The 23841-nt window shown below is 41.2% G+C and overlaps 1 protein-coding gene across 1 annotated transcript; it reads left to right on the top strand.

The window, feature by feature from the left end:
* The first annotated feature begins 1493 nt into the window (after positions 1–1493).
* Positions 1494–4009, top strand: LOC110777339 (uncharacterized). Its single transcript, XM_056829881.1, has 3 exons — positions 1494–3462; positions 3550–3813; positions 3996–4009. Exons 1-3 carry the CDS (start codon positions 1494–1496, stop codon positions 4007–4009), a joined length of 2247 nt encoding a protein of 748 aa, XP_056685859.1.
* The last annotated feature ends 19832 nt before the right edge of the window (positions 4010–23841 follow it).

The following is a 23841-nucleotide window of genomic DNA, read 5'->3' on the forward strand; positions in this document are numbered from 1 at the left end:
AAATTGTAGCCGTCATCTCGGGAGGTCTAGCCGCTGGGGGCCCAACAATCATAGGTCAAAAAGACTGTGCGAGCCGGTTGGGACAGGTCATGTTGTCTGGAAAAGCTCCAATTGACCATTTCCCTAAAGTGGAGATTTGTGAATCTGACAGGGGCAAGATCGCCACTCCACATGATGACGCCTTGGTCATTGAATTGAAGGTAGCAAACCTCAAAGTAAGGCGTATTTTAGTAGATACGGGGAGTTCGTCAGACATTATCAGCACAGCTTGTCTAAGTCGTCTTGAGCATGATCCAAAGACAATTGAAAAGATACATTATCCGATCATTGGATTCGGAGGCGGCATAATTCATCCCCAGGGGATAATCACTCTGCCCCTACGCGTTGGAGGCCGGCATCAAAGTAAGAACTTGAACGTCCGCTTTCTAATTATAAAGGACCTCACTGCTTATAATATCATACTGGGTCGTCCAACTTTGAATCAGGCCAAGGCAGTGGTTGTCACTCATCTTATGCTCATGAAGTATGTCTGTGATAAAGGTCAGGTCGGCACAATTCATGGTGATCAACAACTAGCAAGAGATTGTTACCTCACTACGCTAAGTCCCGAGGCTTGGGGGAAAACTGACGAAGCCAGAGCAAGCTCAAAAAGAAAACTAGATGAGATGGAGGAGAAAGTCAAGAAAGAGACCTTTACCATTGCCACAGCTCACATGGAAACTAGGCGGCCTGAACCGGTTGGTGGAAATTATGAAATCATCCTTGATGAAGCACGTCCAGATAGGACGGTGCTAGTAGGGGTCTCTCCTGACGACCAGCTTGGGGCACATTTAGTCACTCTCCTGAGAGAATTCCAAGACATTTTTGCTTTTGCTGTGGAGGAGATGCCAGGCATTGATCCAAGCATAGCTGTCCACAAGCTCAATGTAGATGAGTCCTTAAAACCTGTTCGTCAGAAGAAGAGAAATCACGGGGAAGCAAGAAACAAAGCCGCAGCTGAATAAGTGCAGAAGTTGTTGGAGGTTGGGTTCATTCGGCCAAGTCAATATCCAGATTGGGTGGAAAATGTAGTATTGGTGCCGAAGCCCAACAAATCCTGGAGAATGTGTGTGGACTATACAGATTTAAACAAGGCTTGCCCAAAAGACAGCTTCCCTCTACCCAAGATAGACCGGTTGGTAGATTCAACGGCTGGCCATGCTTTGATGTCTTTTATGGACACATACTCGGGCTTTCACCAAATTCCTTTGTGGCCAGATGATCAGGAAAAAACTTCATTTGTTACTGAGCAAGGCCTATACTGTTACAAAGTGATGCCGTTCGGTTTAAAAAATGCGCCAGCCACATTTCAACGTCTAGTCAACACTGTCTTCTCTTGTCAGTTAGGACGAAACATCGAAGCTTACATTGATAATATGATAGTAAAAAGCAAGCAACGTGAAGAACACTTGGCTGACTTAAGAGAAACTTTTGAGACGCTCAGAAAATATTAGATGAGGTTGAATCCAAAGAAGTGTGTTTTTGGGGTAACGACTGGAAAGTTCTTGGGGTTCCTTATTGATGAAAGAGGAATCGAGGCCAATCCTGATAAAGTACAGGCGGTAATAGATATGACGTCGCCAAAATCATTCAAGGAAGTCCAATGCTTGACGGGATGTCTAGCGGCCCTGGGGTGGTTCTTATCGAGGGCAAGTGACAAGTATCATTACTTCTTCGGCACAATCAAGAAGAAGAGCAAATTTGAATGCACTGAGGCGGCAGAAACTGCCTTCGTCCGATTAAAAGAACACCTCCACACCTTACCTCGGCTTGTCAGTCCTCTTCAGGGGGAAACTTTGTATGTGTATTTGGCCATTTCTGAGTGGTCCTTGAGTGATGTGTTGCTAACTGAAAGGGAGGGAGTGCAACTCCCCGTCTATTTCGTGAGCCATGTCCTGCAAAACGCTGAATTAAGATATTCTCCAATTCAGAAGTTTGCACTTGCGCTGTTTATGGCCAGCAAGAAGCTGCGCCCTTACTTTCTGGCACACAAACTAGTGGTATACACAGACCAACCTTTGAAACAACCCCTTACTAAGCTAGACGCTGCTGGACGAATGCTGAAATGGGCAATTGAGCTGAATGCATTTGATATCTCATATGAGCCCGTAAAAGCTATCAAGGGACAAGCATTTGCTGATTTCATTGCAGAAATGACGAGGCCGACTTTTGAAAAGAATGTGGCGACTCGCTGGACAGTCTATGTAGATGGCTCGTCAACCCAGAACGGGTGTGGAGCCGGCATAATATGTCAATCTCCTGAAGGAGACAAGTATGAGTATGCCATGAGATTCAATTTCCAAACATCCAACAACGAGGCAGAATACGAAGATTTATTAGCCGGCATAAAAATGTGCAAAGCTGCTGGAGCTCAAGAAACACTTGCTTTCTCTGACTCACATCTCACTGTGAGTCAAGTGAATGGGGACTATGAGGCAAGGGACCCTAACATGATCAAATATATGCAAGCTGTGCATCAAGAAATAGAACATCTAAAGAGCTTTGAAACTAAGCAGATTCCCAGAACAGAGAACAATCAGGCCGATGCCCTGTCAAAACTAGCTAGCTCGGCTTCCTGTAATACACCGCGTCGCGTGTTCTGGGAAGTAAAAGATAAGCGAAGTATTGAGCAGGAATTGTGCGCTCCTATGGTAGCTATTCTGGATCGGTCGTCAACCTGGATGGACCCTATCATTGCTTACAAAGTGGACGATTCGCTTCCGGACGACTCAAGTCTGGCCGCCAAAAGACAAAAGAAGAGTTGTTGGTTTGAATGGTGGAATGGAGTTTTGTACAAGAAGTCATTTTCTAGACCCCTCCTGCGGTGTGTCACTCCTGCGAAAGGGAAAGAAATGTTAGATGATTTGCATCAGGGATTATGTAGCTCCCACATTGGAGGACGAGCCTTGGCAGAGAATGCCTTGCGAACTGGTTATTACTGGCCCACTTTGAGAGAAGACGCCCTAGCTATGGTGCAAAAATGTGACAAGTGCCAACGGTTTGCTCATCTTATCCACAGGCCGGCCCACCCTCTCACTCCTATCATGAGTCCCATTCCGTTTGCCAAGTGGGGAATGGACCTGATAGGGCCATATACAGCGGCCCCTGGAGGCCGGCGCTATGTGATAGTGGCTGTTGATTACTTCACCAAGTGGGTTGAAGCAGAGGCTCTCAAAAACATAAAGACAAGTGATGTGAGGGCGTTTATCTGGAAAAATATCATGACTCGCTTTGGAATACCACAAGCTATTGTCTTTGATAATGGGCCTCAGTTTGAGACGCCTAAGCTGAAGGAGTGGTTAGCAGACCACGACATACACAGCTGCTTTGCCTCTATGGTACGACCTCAAGCCAATGGCCAAGTCGAAGCATTTAACAAGATAATCTCCGAGGGGATCAAAAAGAAACTAGATGAAGCCAAGGGTCTATGGGCCGATGAGCTGCCAAATGTCTTATGGTCCATCCGCACCACGGCTAAGAACTTAACCGGCGAAACCCCATTCCTGCTAGCCTATGGAGCTGAGGCCGTGTTGCCCATAGAAATGTGTGAACCTACACTAAGGGTCATGTTATATGACGAGAATGCCAAATGGGAAATGATGAAGCTGGCCCTTGACTTTTTACCTAAAGTAAGAGGAAATGCAGCATTGAGGCAACAACTGTACAAGATAAGGATGGCGAGGGAGTATAACAAGAAAGTCTCCAAAAGAGTGCTCAAGGTAGGAGACTTTGCTCTCCGAAAGATGGAATCTGTGGGACGAGCCAATGAACAGGGTAAACTGATTTCCACTTGGGAGGGACCCTATGAGATCTATGACGAGGTTAGAGATGGAACCTATCGCATTCAGGACATGCAAGGCCGACCAATTCTACGCACCTGGAATGCAGACAATCTCAAAAAATATTTTTTCTAGGATGTATTCTGACTGTCTTTTATGGAAGAATTTGTGGTCTAGACAACGGCCGCTAATGGTCCTAATGGAGTAGTACTCTTGTTTCTTCCTATTTAATTACTCTTACTAACCTAACATATGCATGCAAAAAGCCTAATCGAATAAAGGCCTAAGAAGTGGCCCCAGATTAGCACAACATTTACAAGCCTAATTGATTGAAGCCTAAGGAGTGGCCCAGATTAGCACAAACATAGGCTGATCACCTATTAAAATTGTAAAAAACTTTCCCGAAAACACGAACGTCTTTCTCCAAGGCAAATAGGTTCATTCCTATATTTCGCGGCAACAAACATGCCGCTCCACATTGACGACGGGGGCAAACCCCCAAATCAGTCATATGCTGCGGCATCAAAAATGCCGCGCCCAATTTACGACGGGGGCAAACCCCCATACAACTTATCGTTTTCTTAAAAACAAATATTTTTCTAAGGCAAATAGGATTACTTCTATATGCCGCGGCATCAAAAATGCCGCGCCCAATTTACGACGGGGGCAAACCCTATACTAAAAACGAATATTTTTCTAAGGCAAATAGGTTCACTCCTATATGCCGCGGCAGCAAACATGCCGCTCCAAAGCGACGACGGGGGCAAACCCCCAACTAAGTCATATGCCGCGCCCAATTTACGACGGGGGAAAACCCCCATACAACTTATCGTTTTCTTAAAACCGAATATTTTTCTAAGACAAATAGGTTCACTCCTATATGCCGCGGCAGCAAACATGCCGTTCCAAAGTGACGACGGGGGCAAACCCCCAAATAAGTCATATGCCGCGGCATAAAAATACCGCACCCAATTTACGACGGGGACAAACCCCCATACCACTTATCGTTTTCTTAAAAGACGAATATTTTTTAAGGCAAATAGGTTCACTCCTATATGCCGCGGCAACAAACTTGCCGCTCCGCATTGACGGCGGGGGCAACCCTCAAATAAGTCATATGCCGCGGCATTAAAAATGCCGCACCCAATTTACGACGGGGGCAAACTCCCATACAACTTATCGTTTTCTTAAAAACGAATATTTTTCTAAGGCAAATAGGATTACTCCTATATGCCGCGGCAGCAAACAAGCCGCGCCCAATCTATGACGGGGATAATCCCCCATACACACCTTCCTTTTATTAAAAAACGTCTATTTTTCTAAGGAAGATAAGATCACCCCTACATGCCAAAGCAAAAAGAAAGCCGACAATGAGAAGCTGCATAACAATCCCCATACCCAAGTTCAGCAGCAATCATACTGATTGATTGACTTGCATCAATCAATCAACTAAAATAAACTTGGGCATGGGAGTCTGGTCCAGAGACTTCCAAACACCTGCTCTAGGGCACAAAGTACACGTCCAACCGTACACGACAAAATAACAGAGAAGGCGTTTAAAAGTCCAACTGAAAAAGATAACATAAAAGGTGACGAATCACCACCGGGCTGCGCTCAAAACGGCGCCATATTCATCAAACAAAAAAAATTAAAATTATCCAAACAAAACGCCCTAGGCGTTAAAGCAGAAATAAAAATTATTCATTACAGACGCTCTGGGCGCCATAAAAACTGATCTTGATAAAAAAGGGTGGAGTTAAGACCCAGCAGGACGAACAGCGGCAGAATGAGCGGAGGTCGACGTGCCCACACCATCTGGGCCGTCGACAGCAAGCTTTGAGGATGGCTGAGCTGAATTCCCCTCCTCTTGAGCCGGTGAGTTCATTTCCTCACTTTTGGCATCAGAATCCTCAAACACAGAAGGAGGAAGACCTTGTTGCTCAGCCTCAATGATTGCACCCTGCTTGCCAATTTGCCGCTCAAACCAGGCAAAGGAGAAGTCCTCCATGCAGGCGTCCCAGGCTCGGCAAGTTCTCTCTCTTACGCCCTCCGCAGCCAATTTGGCCTCGGCCTTGACCCGAGAAACCTCGGCCTGAGAAGCCGAGACCATCTCTTCAAGAATGGCCACTTGTTGGCGCAAGCTTGCAGCTTCTTTCACCTTGGCCTCGGCTTCCTGGAGGAACGACTGGGCACAAAGGGCATTAAGGGTCTCAATAGCAAGAACTTGTTCATTAATTTTGATCAAGCACTGCCTCTTGTCACTCCTCAGGACGGCCAGCTCCTTGCTCTGAGCTTCAATGGTCTCCTGCATCTCCAGGCGGACCTTCTCCACCGTCGCCATGCATAGTCACCGGCATTGGTAGCCTTATGCACCTGCCGCTGAAGCTGATTGGTGACGTCAGCTCGCCAGCGTTTAAAGCCCTCGGCCTTAATGAGCAGCTGCGGGAAAAATACAAGTAAGAAAGGATAAAATTGTTAAGTAAAAGGATGGAGAAGAAAGTAGGACGCTTACATCCAAAAGAACCGCCTGCATAGCCCCAAACTGCGCGTTCGCCGCCGGAGGGAATTGGTCCACATACTCCTTCGGCACGGCCTTAATCACTGAAGAGATGATCTTAGCCTTATCTCAGGATGAGAAATGCCGAGATGGAGGAATATTGCGGACCTCATCGTCCAAAGCCGCCTGCCGGCCAGAAGCTATACGAAAGAAAGGTAAGAGTTTACACCAGTCCTTAACCCAAAAAACAACTGAGCCTAAAAGAATACTGAGCATACCTGGATCGTCACCGCCACGGGGAGGAGGACGAGGCACTTCTGGAGTTTGAGTTGCCTGAGCCGATGGTTGATCATCCTCGCCATCGAGGATCTCAACCGACGTAGGAGACGCAGCTCTCCTGCTGGGACCGGCTCCGCCCTTAGCATCCCCCCCGTTTGGCCGAACCCTCAGGGGGAGGGTGCTGCCGTAGAGGAGTCACAGCCATGGGGACGACCTCGACCCGAGAGTCCGTAGACTTCTCCGGCACGTCCTCCTTCTTGGGACGCCTGATCCCCGCCTTGACTTTAGGACACTTCCTCGCCGTGGAAGCATCCCGTTCTTCGGCCTTGCGCTTTGAGCCGGCCGGACCCTTCTCACCCTTCTGCAAAAACAAAAACAGACACCATAAAGAAAACGCCAAACCAACATACCAACATCAATGAAAATAGACTAACTTACTTTCGCCGGAGCACCTCCGACGATCCCTTTTAGCTTTTGGTTAACCATTTGGGTCAACCACTCTTTGGTACTAATCCCTCCTTTTTCCTGGGCCGGAAGCTTAGACATGGCAACGGCTGCAAAAGAAGAATTTTACAACCAAATTAGTTTAACAAATAATGCCTTGTACCTTGGTCTAACCCACGATCTAGACCAGCTGCCGCCAAGAACACTGGGTCCTTGAACTGAGAACATGACGGGAGCCAGGACTTGGGAATGTTCAGGTTCTTAGTCCCAACCGTCACCGTCTCAGCTTGGAAGTGGACAACAATTTGGTCCCATTCGTGAGCCGTTAAGGCCGGCAGTTCCTCGTTCCCTCCAGAAAACCGAGGCTCCAATTGCCAACGGCTAAATTTCAGCTCCGCCGCCTCATCTGCGGTCCACATGACAACCCATCTCATCCTCCAATAATGATGCTTTGACGGCTTGTCAAAAGTGGTAGCATATTCACCTTTGTTGGCCAACTGAAACAAACTCTCAGCTCCCTTCACCTTCTGGAAGCGTACCAGCCTGAGGAAAGCATTAAAAGACGGCCTCAGGCCCAACAGCTCACACTTCGCAACATACCAAAGTACGTTCGTCCAGGAATTAGGAGTCAATTGGCAAAGACCAATGCCAAACCCATCCAACACTTCCTCCACGAAGGGATGGACGGGTAAACGTAAGCCGCTCTTAAAAGCGCCAGCATATACGGGAACTCCCCAGGACCCACGTCAAAAATAGTGGACACCTCGTCCTCTGGAAACCTTGTTGACCCTAAAGTTTTGATGATGACAAAGAAAACTCCTGACAATTGGTTAAGTTATGTTGCATAATAGGTTCCGAGATCCTTAGAGGGATAATGCTAAGTTAAGGATATCCTGAGTTGGATAAACTAAGCAACGAGGAATATAAGCAAGTAATTGATCCATGTCAGACACTACATTGAAGATATAATCATTAAGCAAGTTTACAAAGTCGAGATCCTTAGGCGAGTTCCTAAGGCGAGATCCTCATATATTATGTGGATCCTCGATGTTCCAGAGAAGGAACAAATTGGGAAGTCTTCGAGTGAAGCTTCTAAAGGTGCAACATGAAGACTACAACATATGAGTTTATGTTTAGGATTTATGTAAGTATTTAATATTGTTTATACGTAATTTGGAACGAAAGGAACCTAAGTATTTTGGTACGTTTTAAATTGAAATATATTAACTGTAATTATAAAAGTGTTTTAAGTTGGAAAATCTTTGTTAATAAATAAAATGAATTTAATTAATAAATGTAAACATAGGATTTTGTTATCATTCTCCTTGTTTCTCAAGCAAAAGATTTTCCATGATCCTTAAAACTCTCCCACGTATTTCTGTTTAAACGTGCAAGTAGTGTTTTGATTTGTCTCCCTGTTTCTCTCCAACTATGCCCATGTTACTGAGCAGTAACAGTTCGTGGGTAGTTGAGGAGAACATGGGTATCCAACCTTAGGTAAAACTCCTCTATAAAAGGAGATGAGTTTTGGCTTTTCAAAACACAACTGATTTCTACAAAATCTATCTTAAAGAGTTAAACGTTTTAAAAGAATCAGTTAGCAAAATATAGTGTTCCTTGAGTTCCTTATTATTATAAGCTTTATTACGTACTAAAATCTATCTATCATATTGTATTTTGGGTTTAAGGATTGAGTGATCCTTGAGTGACTTAGAGTTAAGTCAAACAGAGAAAGAGCGACTAAGAGTTTAGTCAAAGAGAGAAACAGTGACTTAGAGTTAAGTCAAAGAGAAAAGGAGCGACTTAGAGTTAAGTCAAAGAGAGAAAGAGTAGCACAGTAATCGAAGGGGATTGCTGTGGGGAACTTGTGTTCGAGAGGAACTCGAGTTAAAGAGTGTATTTGTAATAGAGTTATTGCATTAATACAAAAGAGTAGTGAGGTTCTTCTTGATTAGGGTCAAGAAGGTTCCTTCGTTTTATATCTTTCTTCGCTCATTGTTCTCAGTCTCTTTATTGTTTAAATTCCGCAAGAAACTTACTCAAGTTCCCAAGAAATAATTCACCCCCCCTCTTGTCAAGTGTTCCTACTGAACTATCAGTTGGTATCAGAGCAGGATCTCACAAAAATACAGGAAACCCTGTTGAGAAAAAGTTCTTGGAGAGTATGAACGCTTACGAGAAACTCGAGGAAGGATATTCCACTCAAAGACCTCCAATGTTCAACGGGAAATTCTACACCTACTGGAAGAACAGGATGGAGATCTATATCAAGGCAGAGAACTATCAAGTCTGGCGAGTCATAGAAGTCGGTGATTTCGAGGTAACAATGACCAATGCTCAAAATGAGGTAGTTCCTAAACCCATGTCTGAATTCACTAAGGAAGATTTTGAGAAATTTGAAATCAACGCAATGGCTATGAAAATCTTGCATTGCGGCCTTGGACCTCATGAACATAACAGAGTTATGGGGTGCAAGAGCGCAAAGCAAATCTGGGATCTCCTTCAAATAACTCATGAAGGAACTAATGAGGTCAAATGTTCAAAAATTGATTTATTAATGTCTAAGTATGAATGTTTTGAAATGCAACCAAGAGAAACAATACAGGAAATGTTTACTCGTTTCACTAATATCCTTAATGAACTAGTTTCTCTTGGAAGAAATATTCCCTCTGATGAACAGGTTAGGAAGATCCTAAGGAGCATGCCACAGGATGATAGATGGAGAACCAAGGTCACGGCACTGTTTGAAACAAAGGACTTCACCAAATTCAACATTGAACAATTGGCGGGATCCTTGATGACTCACGAATTACATCTAGGAGCATCTGTTCCTGAGAACCGAGGCCTTGCTCTCAAGGCTGAGGAACAGGAGGACTCAGAACCTGATGAAGATGAGGTTGGTACGTTGGTCAGAAGAATGAAAAGATTTTACAGGAACTCTAAAACTGGAAATCTAAGAGGAAGAAACTCAATGAGAAAACCAGCGGTTCCAAGTCTGACCAAGGATGTTTCAAGTGCGGTGATTCTGACCATCAAATCAAAGACTGCCCTCAGTGGGAAAATGAAAAAGGGAAAGGCAAGGGAAATGATCAATATAAGGAACGATTCAACAAATCCACCTTTGCCAAGCCCAACTTCAAGAAGGCAATGATCAAAGCTTGGGAAGAAGCCACTGACTCGGAAGAAGATGAGGATCAACCAGAAGAAACAACAAACCTTTGTCTTATGGCAAAGATCGATGGATCAACCCAAGATCCATCAAGCAAAGTAAGTTCCTCAACTCTTCAATCTCTGTCTGTAAATAAATTAGTGGAATTATTGATAGAAACTCCAGAAAATTTTAAAAAGCTTATCGTAATAAGGGCTCAAAGTGAAAAGGCAATGGAACTTAGCAAAGAACACATAACCTACCTCGATATTGTTAAATCTGATGTACATGGTAGGTTCTTTCAGTTGCCTGACAGGAACACCTCTCTTAAAGACTCTTTTGAAAGAGTTAAAATTGTATATATTATTTTTGATGAAGCTGACAATCTTGATGAAGTTTAGGAACAGGAAGATTTTGAAATTGGTTTAATTCGTTTTACAGATAATGATGAGGAAATCTCTCCTAGAAGACATCAAAATGAAATAGCAGATCCACAAACACAAGAAACTGCTACTAACCAAGAAGTTCCTGTAAGAAGAAATCCAAGAGTTCCTGATCCTCAGGAACCAGAAACTGTTGATCCTGAGGAACCAGAAACTGCTGATCCTAAGGAACCGAAAGAAGATCAAGAAACTCCTGATGCAGAGGATCTATTAGAAGTTACCGTTCAACAGGAACAAGGATCTCAGGAAACAGAAGGATCTGAGGAGACCTTAGATGTTCCAGTGGCACAATTTCAACCTAAGCCCTGGAAACATCAAAGTTCTCACCCAATGGAACTGATCATCACTGACATTAGGAAAGGAACTCACACAAGGTCTCAACTAAGGAACTTTTGTGCTTTTTATGCGTTTTTCTCCATAATCAAACCAAGGAACCACACTGAAGCATTGGGAGATGCTGATTGGATCACTACCATGCAAGATGAGTTAAATGAGTTCCAAAGGAACAGGGCGTGGCATCTGAAACCCAAACCAAAGAATCAGAAGGTCATAGGTTTGAAGTGGGTGTTCAGGAACAAGCTCGATGAACGTGCAACAATCATCAGAAACAAGGCAAGGTTAGTAGTCAAAGGCTACAATCAACAGGAAGGTATTGATTTCGAAGAAACTTTTGCTCATGTTGCTAGATTAGAAGCTATTCGTACATTAATTGCCTTTGCAGCCTTTATGGGATTCAAGTTTTATCATATAGACGTCAAATGTGCTTTCTTAAATGGTTTTCTTAAAAAAGACGTCTATGTGGAACAACCCCCCGGCTTTGAGAATCCCGAATTTCCGAATCACATCTATAAGCTTGACAAAGCTCTCTATGGGTTAAAGCAGGCTCCTAGATCGTGGTACGAGAGCTTATGCATGTTTCTTTTACAAAATGATTTTAAACGAGGAAGAATTGATAAAATTCTATTTTTAAAATCAAAAGGATCTGACTCACTAGTTGTACAAATTTACATTGATTATTTACTTTTTGGTACAACTAATGAAAGTTTTTGCAAGGATCTTGCAAAGTAAGTAAGCAGAGAGAAGCACGGGAAAATGAGATTGGACATCGGGATGATCAAGCTAAGATAAGTAAGTAGGAAAGTTCCTCACAAGGTATTACTTTTATAGATTTATGCATAACTATTATATACCATTATAAATACATGTGTGTAAAGCATAACTGAAGTTTACCATTGTTAAGTAACAACCAAAAATTTAGAATTAAAATATTTATTTAATTAGTCAGTAATATGAGATACGTGATTCAAACAGTTTCACTAAAATAACAGGATCATGGATATATATTTTTTCTGTTACAATTTTTTATCTTTTATTTATTTTATTTTTCCACAAATTATTTTTTATTATTTTTCTTTTATATATCCACAATTTTTTTTTCCATTAAATTTTTTTTTTCCAAAATTAAAAGCTAATGGATCAAACACTTATGGATCTCTCATACCCATGTCCACCATAAATTCAAATCTCATCAATTCAAACACAAGAAACCCTAAAAACCAAAAATCCCCAAATTCAAACCCTAACAATAAAAAATCACCAAATTGAAAAACCAAACCACCACTAACGGCGGCCCGTCAAGCCTAGCCATGGCCGCCGGTCTCGTCGAGCCGGACTCGCCCAGCCAATCGACTGAGCCAAGCCGCTACTTCAAACCGTCGCGTCGGCTTCCCTGGTTCGGCCACCCTTCGCTGGTGGTTGTGGTTAACCCAGATCCAGCCGTCGCCGGTAAACAAAACTCCTAGCCCAACCACGAAACAACGTCGACCTCCCTTCCGTGTCGCGACGGCCACCCTACGCTGGTGGTGGCGGTAACCCACGACCCAGACCCGATGGTACACACCCACTCAAGCCCGGCCGATTCCTGGTCCGACTCGTCAACAACCTGCATCCCACTCTCCCTCTCTGTCCAGTTCGAACCGACCACCAAGGAGGATCCCGAAAAAAAAAATCATAATAATAAAAGATAAAATATATATATATGTATATATATATATATATATATATATATAAAAAATAAAAGGGATGCTCGGTCGCAGGGGGAAATTACCTCATCCCAAGTTCCTTCGGTTGAGGATGAAAATTTGGTGAAGCGGTTTGCAATTAATATTGAGGAACTTATGGGTTATGATTTTTATATGAAAGGTAAAACGTGAAAAAAGTATATATATATATATATATATATATATATATATATATATATATATATATATGTGAAAGGATTAAAAAAGTTGGTTCCTCAGGTGAACAGTCCTCTGATGTTTGTTGATATATTTTGTGATATTGAGGATATTGATGAGAAAGTGGAAGAATGAAAAAATGCAGCATAAATTGAGAAAGGATATGGATCGATATGCAGTTGATAACGGAACAACCTAAACTTGCTACATACCCAAGCCATCTTTCCTGATCCTATCCATTTGTGTTACATTATGCTTTTGTTTTTTTTTTGGAACTTTTTATTTTATTATAATTTTTTATATTCTTTTTGATATGTAACCTTCTGTTGGGAAACATAACAATTTTTATTCTTTTATTTCTGTGGAACTCCTAAAAGACCGTATCTCTAAAAACTTGGCTTGTTAATTATTATGTTTTATATTCGAATTTAGTACGTTGGAACTTAACTTTGAGGCTAACTTAGTTTGCCAACCGTTGATCAGAGGGCACTATAATCGGTATATATTAGTACTGTATTTTTCTACTTTTTGTTAATGCCAACAAGGGGAAATGAATGAAAACTTAACTTAAATTGATCACTTGAGTCCGTCTCACTACTCTCTTCTCGGTGTAAGTTTATAAAATTTTATTTCTCGTTTTTAATTTTATTTTCGTTTATTAAAATTAATTTCAATTTTCCTTAATTTCATTTAGGAAGTTTAGATTAATTTTTATAAAAATACTTTATTTATTTTATTGCTTAATATTTATGCTAATTGATTATTATTGCATTTAGTGAAAGTTTGCTTTTGTTGTCATCACCAAAAAGGGAGAATATTGTTGACCCTAAAGTTTTGATGATGACAAAGCAAACTCCTGACAATTGGTTAAGTTATGTTGCATAATAGGTTCCGAGATCCTTAGAGGGATAATGCTAAGTTAAGGAGATCCTGAGTTGGATAAACTAAGCAACGAGGAATATAAGCAAGTAATTGATCCATGTCAGTCACTACATTGAAGATATAATCATTAAGCAAGTTTACAAAGGCGAGATCCTTAGGCGAGTTCCTAAGGCGAGATCCTCATATATTATGTGGATCCTCGATGTGCCAGAGAAGGAACAAATTGGGAAGTCTTCGAGTGAAGCTTCTAAAGGTGCAACATGAAGACTACAACATATGAGTTTATGTTTAGGATTTATGTATGTATTTAATATTGTTTATACGTAATTTGGAACGAAAGGAACCTAAGTATTTTGGTACGTTTTAAATTGAAATATATTAACTGTAATTATAAAAGAGTTTTAAGTTGGAAAATCTTTGTTAATAAATAAAATAAATTTAATTAATAAATGTAAATATAGGATTCTGTTTTCATTCTCCTTGTTTCTCAAGCAAAAGATTTTCCATGATCCTTAAAACTCTCCCACGTATTTCTGTTTAAACGTGCAAGTAGTGTTTTGATTTGGTCTCCCTGTTTCTCTCCAACTATGCCCATGTTACTGAGTAGTAACAGTTAGTGGGTAGTTGAGGAGAACATTGGTATCCAACCTTAGGTAAAACTCCTCTATAAAAGGAGATGAGTTTTGGCTTTTCAAAACACAACTGATTTCTACCAAATCTATCTTAAAGAGTTAAACGTTTTAAATGAATCAGTTGGCAAAATATAGTGTTCCTTGAGTTCCTTATTATTATAAGCTTTATTACGTACTAGAATCTATCTATCATATTGTATTTTGGGTTTAAGGATTGAGTGATCCTTGAGTGACTTAGAGTTAAGTCAAACAGAGAAAGAGCGACTAAGAGTTTAGTCAAAGAGAGAAACAGTGACTTAGAGTTAAGTCAAAGAGAAAAGGAGCGACTTAGAGTTAAGTCAGAGAGAGAAAGAGTAGCACAGTAATCGAAGGGGATTGCTGTGGGGAACTTGTGTTCGAGAGGAACTCGAGTTAAAGAGTGTATTTGTAATAGAGTTATTGCATTAATACAAAAGAGTAGTGAGGTTCTTCTTGATTAGGGTCAAGAAGGTTCCTCCGTTTTATATCTTTCTTCGCTCATTGTTCTCAGTCTCTTTATTGTTTAAATTCCGCAAGAAACTTACTCAAGTTCCCAAGAAACAATTCACCCCCCCCCTCTTGTCAAGTGTTCCTACTGAACTATCAAACCTCATCTCGTAACCAGGACCAGTATTCATGCCGGCCGCATAATTCTCCCCATGCCTCTCTATCCATTTCAACCACTTTGGGTCAGCCCCAATATGACCCGCATCAACCTGAGCATTCTCTCCCTGGACACCTCCTGCGACAACTTGAGGTACTCTAGCCTCCTCCTCTAAAATCTCTTCACCCACAGCCTAGTCGTCACTCTCATCTGGCTCCGACTCCTCGAACGAGTCGGCGGGCTGACTTGATGGACAAAAGTCCTCCATCTCTTCCATCCAAAACTCATCAAAGTGCGTAACCCCTTGACGGGCACCACTAGTCTCGCCAGGAGGAGTCCGGCTTATCTCCCCTGCCGGCACTTTGATGGATCTCCCCCCTGAGAAAGAAGGGTCCGTCTGCTGACCCCTAAGCCGCAAGTCAGCAATGTTTGCCGTCTTTTTCGTCCTCGCCATCGTGTCCTTCATAAGACGCAATGGGAGGCCGAACTTAACGACGGGCTTTAAAAAATGAGGGATATTGGTGCGGCGCAGATCAGACCACCATACCCAGAAGTCCCAGCCTTAACGACTCAAGAACCTTAAAGAGAACCGACCAAAATAATGGACGGTACCACAATAGACGGACAACGAAAGTAGTTCAAAAATTTAACACAAAATAAAGACGAAATGATTAGGCAGTTACCTTAAAAATGTCGGAGATGATGGCGTCGAAGGTGAGCGTCACGAAAAGGAGACGAAGGGCTTGTCCGGTCTATCCTAAGTCTTAGGAGATGGGCCGAATCGATGAATGCGTCAGAAATCTCTGTAAATTATCTCTCTAGAAAGCACAGAGGTGAATTTTGGAACGTGAAAAATGAAAAATTTTACCCCCCTCACATATATATAGGGAGGGCAGAATAGGAAAAGTCGCCATGTGGCGCACCCTCCTCGGTTCAAGGAATCTGATTAAGAAATAAATGATCAAGAACGGGCAGTACCCGAACTATTTTACGCTACTACCCTTCTTGAGGGGAAAATGATGTGGGTAAAAATACCCCGCCTACGTGGCTCAATTGTTGCATGACAGGTGGCACCTCCCGATTGGCCAGTCGCCTATTTGGCTGCCATCTAGGAATTCAGTGTGTGCTGAGGTATGACTGGCCTAAATGTGCCAAGTACTTTTAAGGCCCATGGCCCATAGAGAATGATATGATAGTGACACATGTCATTATCTGATAAACTAGCCAATCATATGAGATTATCCTAGGGTTTCCCCCCAAAAGGGGGAGACTATAAATATACTCAATTCCCAAGAAATTGACACACAATTCTAGATAGAGAAACATTCTACTTCTTACCTTTAATGCTTTCTGTTCATTAATTACATCTTCCTAAAAGCCCGTGTCTTACTTAAGCATCGGAGGGAATATTCCTACGGGAATATTCTTGTTTTGTAGGTACGCCGCCGACATGGACTGGACTCGACACTACGTGGAACCTGATACCTCCTCGTCATCATCCAAAGGAAAAACTCCCACAACAACACTAGGTTGGTTTGAACATGCATTTAGGACATAGAATTGCTACTTGTATGTGATCACTTCGATTTAAAGTTAATTAAAGGAACCTAAGGCCGGTTTGTCCAAGAATTATCTTTGTTAAGCGTGATATGACCTTTTGTATATTATTGAATCTAGCATGTGAGATGATGAAAGCAATAAACAAGTAAAGAATAATAACAATAAGTAAAGGAAATATTGAAAGTGCGTACAAAACCAATTCACCTTAAAATAAGGTGACTAAAGAGTGCGGAATTGAAATTGCAAGAATAAAGGTGCAATATTGAAATGCGATATTGAAGTGCGATATTGAAATGTGCGTTATTGAAATACGGTATTGAAAGGTGCGATATTGACACGTGTTATTGAAATTGCGTTATTGAAATTGTATTATTGTATTTGAGATCCGAACACCAAACGACTACGTAATATTAAGTGCGTCCGACACAGATTCAATTCTAAAAATCTCAACTTTAGGATGAGTTTCTCTTCCCAAAGTGTCTTAGATTTTGGGTTATTGAAGTTGAACTTTGAACATTGAACTTTGAATTTTGAATCTTGAATATTGAATCTTGAACTTGGGAGGCGAAATGCTTAAAGTTCAAATCTTTTAATGTGAAAAAGATCTCAACTTTAATATGCTCAACAACTTTGACATTGATTCTAGTTTAAGGAAGTGATTACAAACAACCTTAAACATCATAGAATCCGTAACTTGTATTTGAATCATTAAAAGGGTTTTGATTTTGTAAAAATTATACGATTGTTGTAAGTAACACTTTTGAGAGTAAAAGTGTCAACTTTACTAATCATTTTTGGAATAAAGATTGAATCTTGTATGACATAATTGAAATGGTGTTATGGACAATCATTTGGAGAGGGTTTCAAGAGTGAAACCTCCTAAAGATGACACATTTGGCATAGTTTTCCTAGTTAATCAAGGGTATGAACCCTAATGATAACATCTTGGATTTTGCATTTAGAAAAGTAGAAGAATAGAAAATATTGTAGATTTAAGTAGGGATTCGAAATTACCTTTTTAGGATTAGGTTGAATTTCCGATTAGTGCTCCCAATAGCTTAAATGCTTGAAATTATGTAGGAAATTGTAGTTTAGGATTTGATTTTGTATTTTGATTTTGAGAGCAGATTTTGAAATTACGACGATGTGTTTTTGATTTGCTGCCCCAAATGCTTAGGAAATAAGGGCTTAAATAGAGGATTAAACGCCTAAAATCCAAAAGCCAGGTGCGCCTGGCGCAGGTGACGTGGCTCAGAATCCGCCAAAGCAAGGACGATGACGCCGTCCTTGCCTTTGTCTCATATGGTTGTACCTTTGTGGGAATTGTACGAAATTGGCACGTAGTGATTGCTTAGGGATTAAGTCTTGATTTGCGTCTAAAAACAAGCCGTTTTGAATTTCAATTTCTTTTTTGGACTCGGTTTTATGGGATGGGCCCCGGCATGCTCGGTTTTGTGGGTCGACGCCCGAATTTGGATTGCTTAATGTCATTTTGACTGGAAAAGGCTTTGTAAAGCCAATGGAGAGGTCCATTGGGTGAGTTTGTGTTTGGATTTTGAAATGTATTTTTGAAAATTGAATTTTGTCCCAAGTTCCCTAATGGGAACGGGCTAGGAAATTGGACTTTGGATTTTGGATTTTGGAACACATTTCAGCAATTTGGACTTCCGCACGGAGTTGCACCAACCACCTAGCAAAGATAATAATATCGTCATCATCCCATTAGGGGGAGACACGATTTAGGTGTCTACAGTGCTACATGGGTTGATATAGTGGTCTTCATGAGAAGAGAGATAAAGAGAGCAAGTGGTAAAACTTCCACTAAAGGTATGAATCAATCTCATAGGATATTCCAAAGATAAATAGGGGAACACAAAAAGACACGAAGGGAGTATTTGATAGGTACTCAATCCGAATTAAGATAGAACAAAACAAATAGTAAAACTAGTTATTGGCTCGAGCGATACATATACAATGTATTTAAAGATTTTTTTTTAATCAATTAAGTGAAATAACATTTTTATTTTATCTAGTTTTAGAATACATATTACTTAATTAATAATTAGTAAACTAAATTTTTGAGTATTTTTTTTAAGGTATGATTAATTTATCTTTATGTTTTTTACGTAGTACTTCACTTATAAATTATAAAAGATTCATTAAAATATCAATTATAGAACATTGAATAAAAAAAAGTCACTACGTATGTATATAGGTAAAATAACAACTTTACCCTTTTTTTTAGGTAAAAGTTGAGGAGGCTTTTATTAATGTAAATCAATTTCCGCCATTATCGTTAGACATTGGATAAAGAACCAACATATACATATTCCATACTATTACCGATTTCCCACCTTGCAACTAGGTGAGCTACGGTATTATTGAGGTTGCAATGAAGGATGCTCGGGAGGAGGTGGGCGTCATTAAGCATGAGGCGGATAGCTCTTTCAAGCAAGGTGAGGAGGCCGTGATGGAAGGTGCTCGGCGGGCTTGGGACCAAGAGATGGAAGGTGCGGATTTCCAGTGGTTCCAAGTACGAATTAACCATCAAATAGCCGTGTTGGCTGCCCAACGTCTGGGAGTGGAACCTCCTGTGTCCCACTCTAAAGGGGATGAGGAGGAGGTGGATTCCCTTGATAACGAAGACATCAGGGATGGCAACTCGGCTACTCCTTGATTTCGTGCTGCTTTATTCTTGCCTCTTTGTTTGATTTGTGTTTTATGTGTCGTGAGCACATGTATCAACATTAGTGCCTTTTGTGCACTTATTTTTTCTCTGAATGATGTTTGTGCTGTGGTGGTATCGCGACTTTGAATAATTAGTGTGTTTGGGTCACATTTCCTTCAATCGGCGCGTCTTCCCATATTTATTTGGTCAGCGCCTCTTTTGTGAATCTTATGCCTGTAATGGAGCCTTATTTTAATGGCCATCAAGTGAGATGTATGCTTACATTAGTGTGCATTTCCACAATCTTAGATATCTTTAGCCGTGGAAGATTTATCTGTTCGTAATCTTACGTTTCTCGCTGCTTACGATAATTTTAGCATTTTGATGTGCCTGTCTATGTTTGAACTTGATTTGAGTACACTTAATATGATTTAATATGATTGGCCCTAGGCCGGTACGTCAAATTTTTTATGCCATACTATATATCCTAAATTTTGATAGCGGAAGCCATCCGCGGACTTGTATTCTGGACGGTTCATGCAAGAATGTCTTAAATATCTAAAGGTGAGTGAGCTAGTTTTCACTTGTTTTTGTTAGACATGTTACTTTGTAGGTCATTTTTAAGGGTAACCCCTATGTTTAGGTGATCAGTCTAATAGGGGCGCTAATCTAGGCCACTCCTCAGGCTGTCAAACAATTAGTCTTCTTGAAAAATAGTCTTGATGGTGGATATTGGTCCTTTTAGGGACTTCCTACAATCCATTTGCGTCGTAACATTTAAACTTGTATGATATACTTTGTATTCTTTGTAAGGAATATTATTGTTTATTTATAGAATTGTAGGAGTAGGCATAATATAATTTATTTAGCCGTTTCGTAGGCATTTACTGTAGGGGAATACAGTTATACATACATAACATATGCGCAACATCCCCAAAGCCAGGAAACATGTATAAAGCACAGTTTAAGCAAACTTACATTCGAAGCGTGTTTTCCCGAGTATTGTATCAACGAACACGAACAAAGAACTCCACTTGTCGTTCCTCTACTTGGTTCACAGACACGTTCAGATTCGTCTTTATTATTGTAGCTTAGACAACGCACAAGATTTTTTCTTTTCGGGATGAACAGTTTTAGAGAGAGAAAAACTGAAGAACGTGATTTTTGGAATTAGGTTTAGGTTAGATGCAAAACTGAATGTTGGAGTGTGTGCAAAAATATAAGCACCTAATTATTATATTAGTGTAACCGGCCAAGACTAAGGGCCTTGACCGGCCACACTTGCACACGGCCACACACCCGCGCCCATCCACAACGCTGCAAGCCGAAGTCCACAGCACGCGCAGCCGAGCAGTTGGGTCGTGGGCCTTGCGTGCTCGCTGCTGCGTTGTTGTTGCTGTTGTGCGCTAGTACCACGCCCCAGGCTGGCTTGCTTGCTTTGCTCGCGAGCTCGCTGGCTCGTTGGGCCTTGCGCGCTTGCGCGCATGGCTCGACGGGCCGGCAGCTCCGATGTGCTTCGTATTCGCGACTAACACCTTACGGCTATTATTTATCGTATCGTATACGACGAATCACCGTCGTACGACATATTTCTCATGGTCAATCCGATACAAGATCCAATAAGTAGCTATGCAAAATATTCTGACATCCAGTCAATCTAGTTTAAGAAACCGAACTAAAAATCTACTTGCAATCTAATCTTCATTAGTCATTGGTCGTCTACCTTTCAATGACCTGGATTAGGGATCCTTTATGACTTTAATAATCAAGTTCACTTATGGGTGTTTCTTTGTCAAAGAATCCATCTTGACATCCCATTTGAATGTTTTGAATCACATGGACTTATCATTTAATAATAAACCAAAATTAAATGAATATGAAATAATAAATTTCATGAATATGAAATGGTTAAACCAATTATTTTAAACACAGATCTAACATATGTTCTAAAACAAAACTTAAAAAATCAAAGTCATCCTACAATATGCTTGATTCCCATGGTTGCTACATGTGCGTTGTGCTTCGCTTGTGGCAACGGTTTAGTCAATGGATCCGCGCCGTTGTCGTCAATTCCAACCTTGAAAATCTCGATTTCTTTCCTTTCAACGATTTCTCGAAGTATATGAAATTGCCGCAATACGTGCTTGGACTTCTTGTGGCTCCTAGGCTCCTTTGCCTGGGCAATGGCTCCGCTATTGTCGCAATACAAAGCCACTGGTCCTTTAATGGAGGGGACAACCCCAAGTTCTTCGATGAAATTCCGATTCCAAACAACTTCCTTTGCTGCTCCTGAGGCAGCAATGTACTCGGCTTCAGTTGTAGAATCCGCAACAGTGCTTTGCTTAGAACTTTTCCAGCTTACTGCTCCGCCATTAAGCCAGAACACAAACCCAAACTGTGATCTGAAATCATCTCTGTCGGTTTGAAAGCTTGCGTCCGTATAGCCCTTAACAATAAACTCATCTGTACCACCATAAACTAGAAACTGATCCTTAATCCTTTTCAAGTACTTTAGGATATTCTTGGAAGCAGTCCAATGTGCCTCACCTAGTTCTGACTGGTACCTGCTCGTTTCACTAAGTGCGAACGAAACATCCGGCCTTGTACAAATCATAACATACATGATGGATCAAATAGCCGAAGCGTATGGAATTCCACTCATCTTTCTACGCTCATCAGATGTCTTGGGACACTGAGTCTTGCTTAGATATGTGCCATGTGACATGGGTAGATGGCCTCTCTTGGCTTCCATCATATTCAACCTAGCTAGCACTTTGTCAATGTAAGTGCTCTGGCTTAGTCCAATCATCCTCTTAGATCTATCCCTATAGATCTTGATGCCCAATATGTATTGTGCTTCCCCTAAGTCCTTCATTGAGAAACACTTTCCAAGCCAAGTCTTTACAGACTCCAACATAGGAATGTCGTTTCCAATAAGCAGTATGTTATCTACATACAAGACTAGGAATGCAATTTTACTCCCACTCACCTTCTTGTATACACAAGATTCGTCCTGATTTTTGATGAAGCCAAACTTATTGACTGCTTCATCAAATCGTTTATTCCAACTCCTTGATGCCTGCTTTAATCCATAAATGGATTTCTTAAGCTTGCATACCTTTCCTTGGTTCTTTTGATCGACAAAACCCTCCGGCTGCGTCATAAACATAGTCTCTTCAAGAACACCATTCAAGAAGGCATTTTTGACATCCATTTGCCATATTTCATAGTCATAAAACGTGGCAATCGCAAGGATTATCCGAATAGACTTAATCATCACGACTAGAGAAAAGGTTTCATCGTAGTCAACACCGTGAATTTGCCTGTAACCTTTTGCTACCAATCTAGATTTGTATATGTATAAAATTCCATCTTTGTCTTTCTTCCATTTGAAGACCCATTTGCATCCGATAGTTGTGAACCCATCCGGCAAATCTACCAAATCCTAGACTTGATTTTCAGACATGGAGTCTATCTCGGATTTCATGGCCTCTAGCCATTTAGTGGAGCTTGGGCTCGTCATAGCTTGCTTGTAAGTCATAGGTTCGTCACTATCTAATATGAGAACGTCTAAGTTTTCAATCAAGAGGACGCATGTCCATCTGTCCGGCTGAACCTTAGTTCTATTTGACTTACGAGGGGCAACAACGTTTTGAGGAACTACTCCCACTGGCTGTTCTAAAGACCTTGGAGGTTCTTCGTCCTGAAATGCTTCTAAAGAGTTCTTGGTTCGTTGTTCGTCTCGAATCTCTTCATGGTCTATTATTCTCCCACTAGTCAATTTGGAAATATGATTTCTTTCCAAAAAGGCACCGTCACGAGCAACGAATACCTTGTTGTCTGACTTGTTGTAGAAGTAATACCCCTTTGTTTCTTTTAGATACCCAACGAAGAAACATTTGTCAGATTTTGGTTCGAGCTTGTCCGAAATTAATCACTTGACATATGCTTCGCAGCCCCAAATCTTTAGAAAAGACAACTTTGGAAGTTTCCCAGTCCATAATTCGTATGGAGTCTTTTCAACAGCTTTTGACAGAGCACGATTCAGTGTGAGTGCTGCTGTTTGCAATGCATGTCCCCAAAATTGTGAAGGAAGTTCGGCTTGACCCATCATTGACCTGACCATATCAAGTAAGGTCCTGTTTCTCCGTTCCAACACTCCATTCCATTGAGGTGTCCCCGGAGCAGTCAATTCAGAAAGAATACCGCATTCTTTTAGATGGTCATCAAACTCGTGGCTAAGATATTCACTTCCTTGATCTGATCGTAGAGCTTTGATTTTCTTGCCATGTTGATTCTCTACTTCATTTTGAAATTCTCGGAATTTCTCAAACGATTCAGGCTTGTGTTTCATTAAGTAAATATAGCCATATCTACTGAAATCGTCCGTAAACGTTATGAAATAGCTGAACTCACCTCTAGCTTTCATACTCATAGGCCCACAAACGTCCGTATGTATTAGCCTTAGTAGTCCGCTTGCTCTTTCTCCCACCTTTGAGACAGGTTGCTTTGTCATTTTTCCAAGTAAACAAGATTCGCATTAATCAATCTTCTCTAAGTCGAATTATTCTAGAATTCCCTTCCTTTGAAGTATTCCATGCGCTTTGTGTT

This window comes from Spinacia oleracea, chromosome 5, assembly GCF_020520425.1.
Source record: "Spinacia oleracea cultivar Varoflay chromosome 5, BTI_SOV_V1, whole genome shotgun sequence".
Lineage (NCBI taxonomy): Eukaryota > Viridiplantae > Streptophyta > Magnoliopsida > Caryophyllales > Amaranthaceae > Spinacia > Spinacia oleracea.

Excerpts from the sequence above, each read along its gene's own strand:
- LOC110777339 (XM_056829881.1), top strand. The coding sequence starts at position 1,494 with ATGAGGTTGAATCCAAAGAAGTGTGTTTTTGGGGTAACGACTGGAAAG. Across the intron at positions 3,463-3,549 it reads GAAACTAGATGAAGCCAAGG|CCTATGGAGCTGAGGCCGTG; the intron begins GTCTATGGGCCG and ends CATTCCTGCTAG.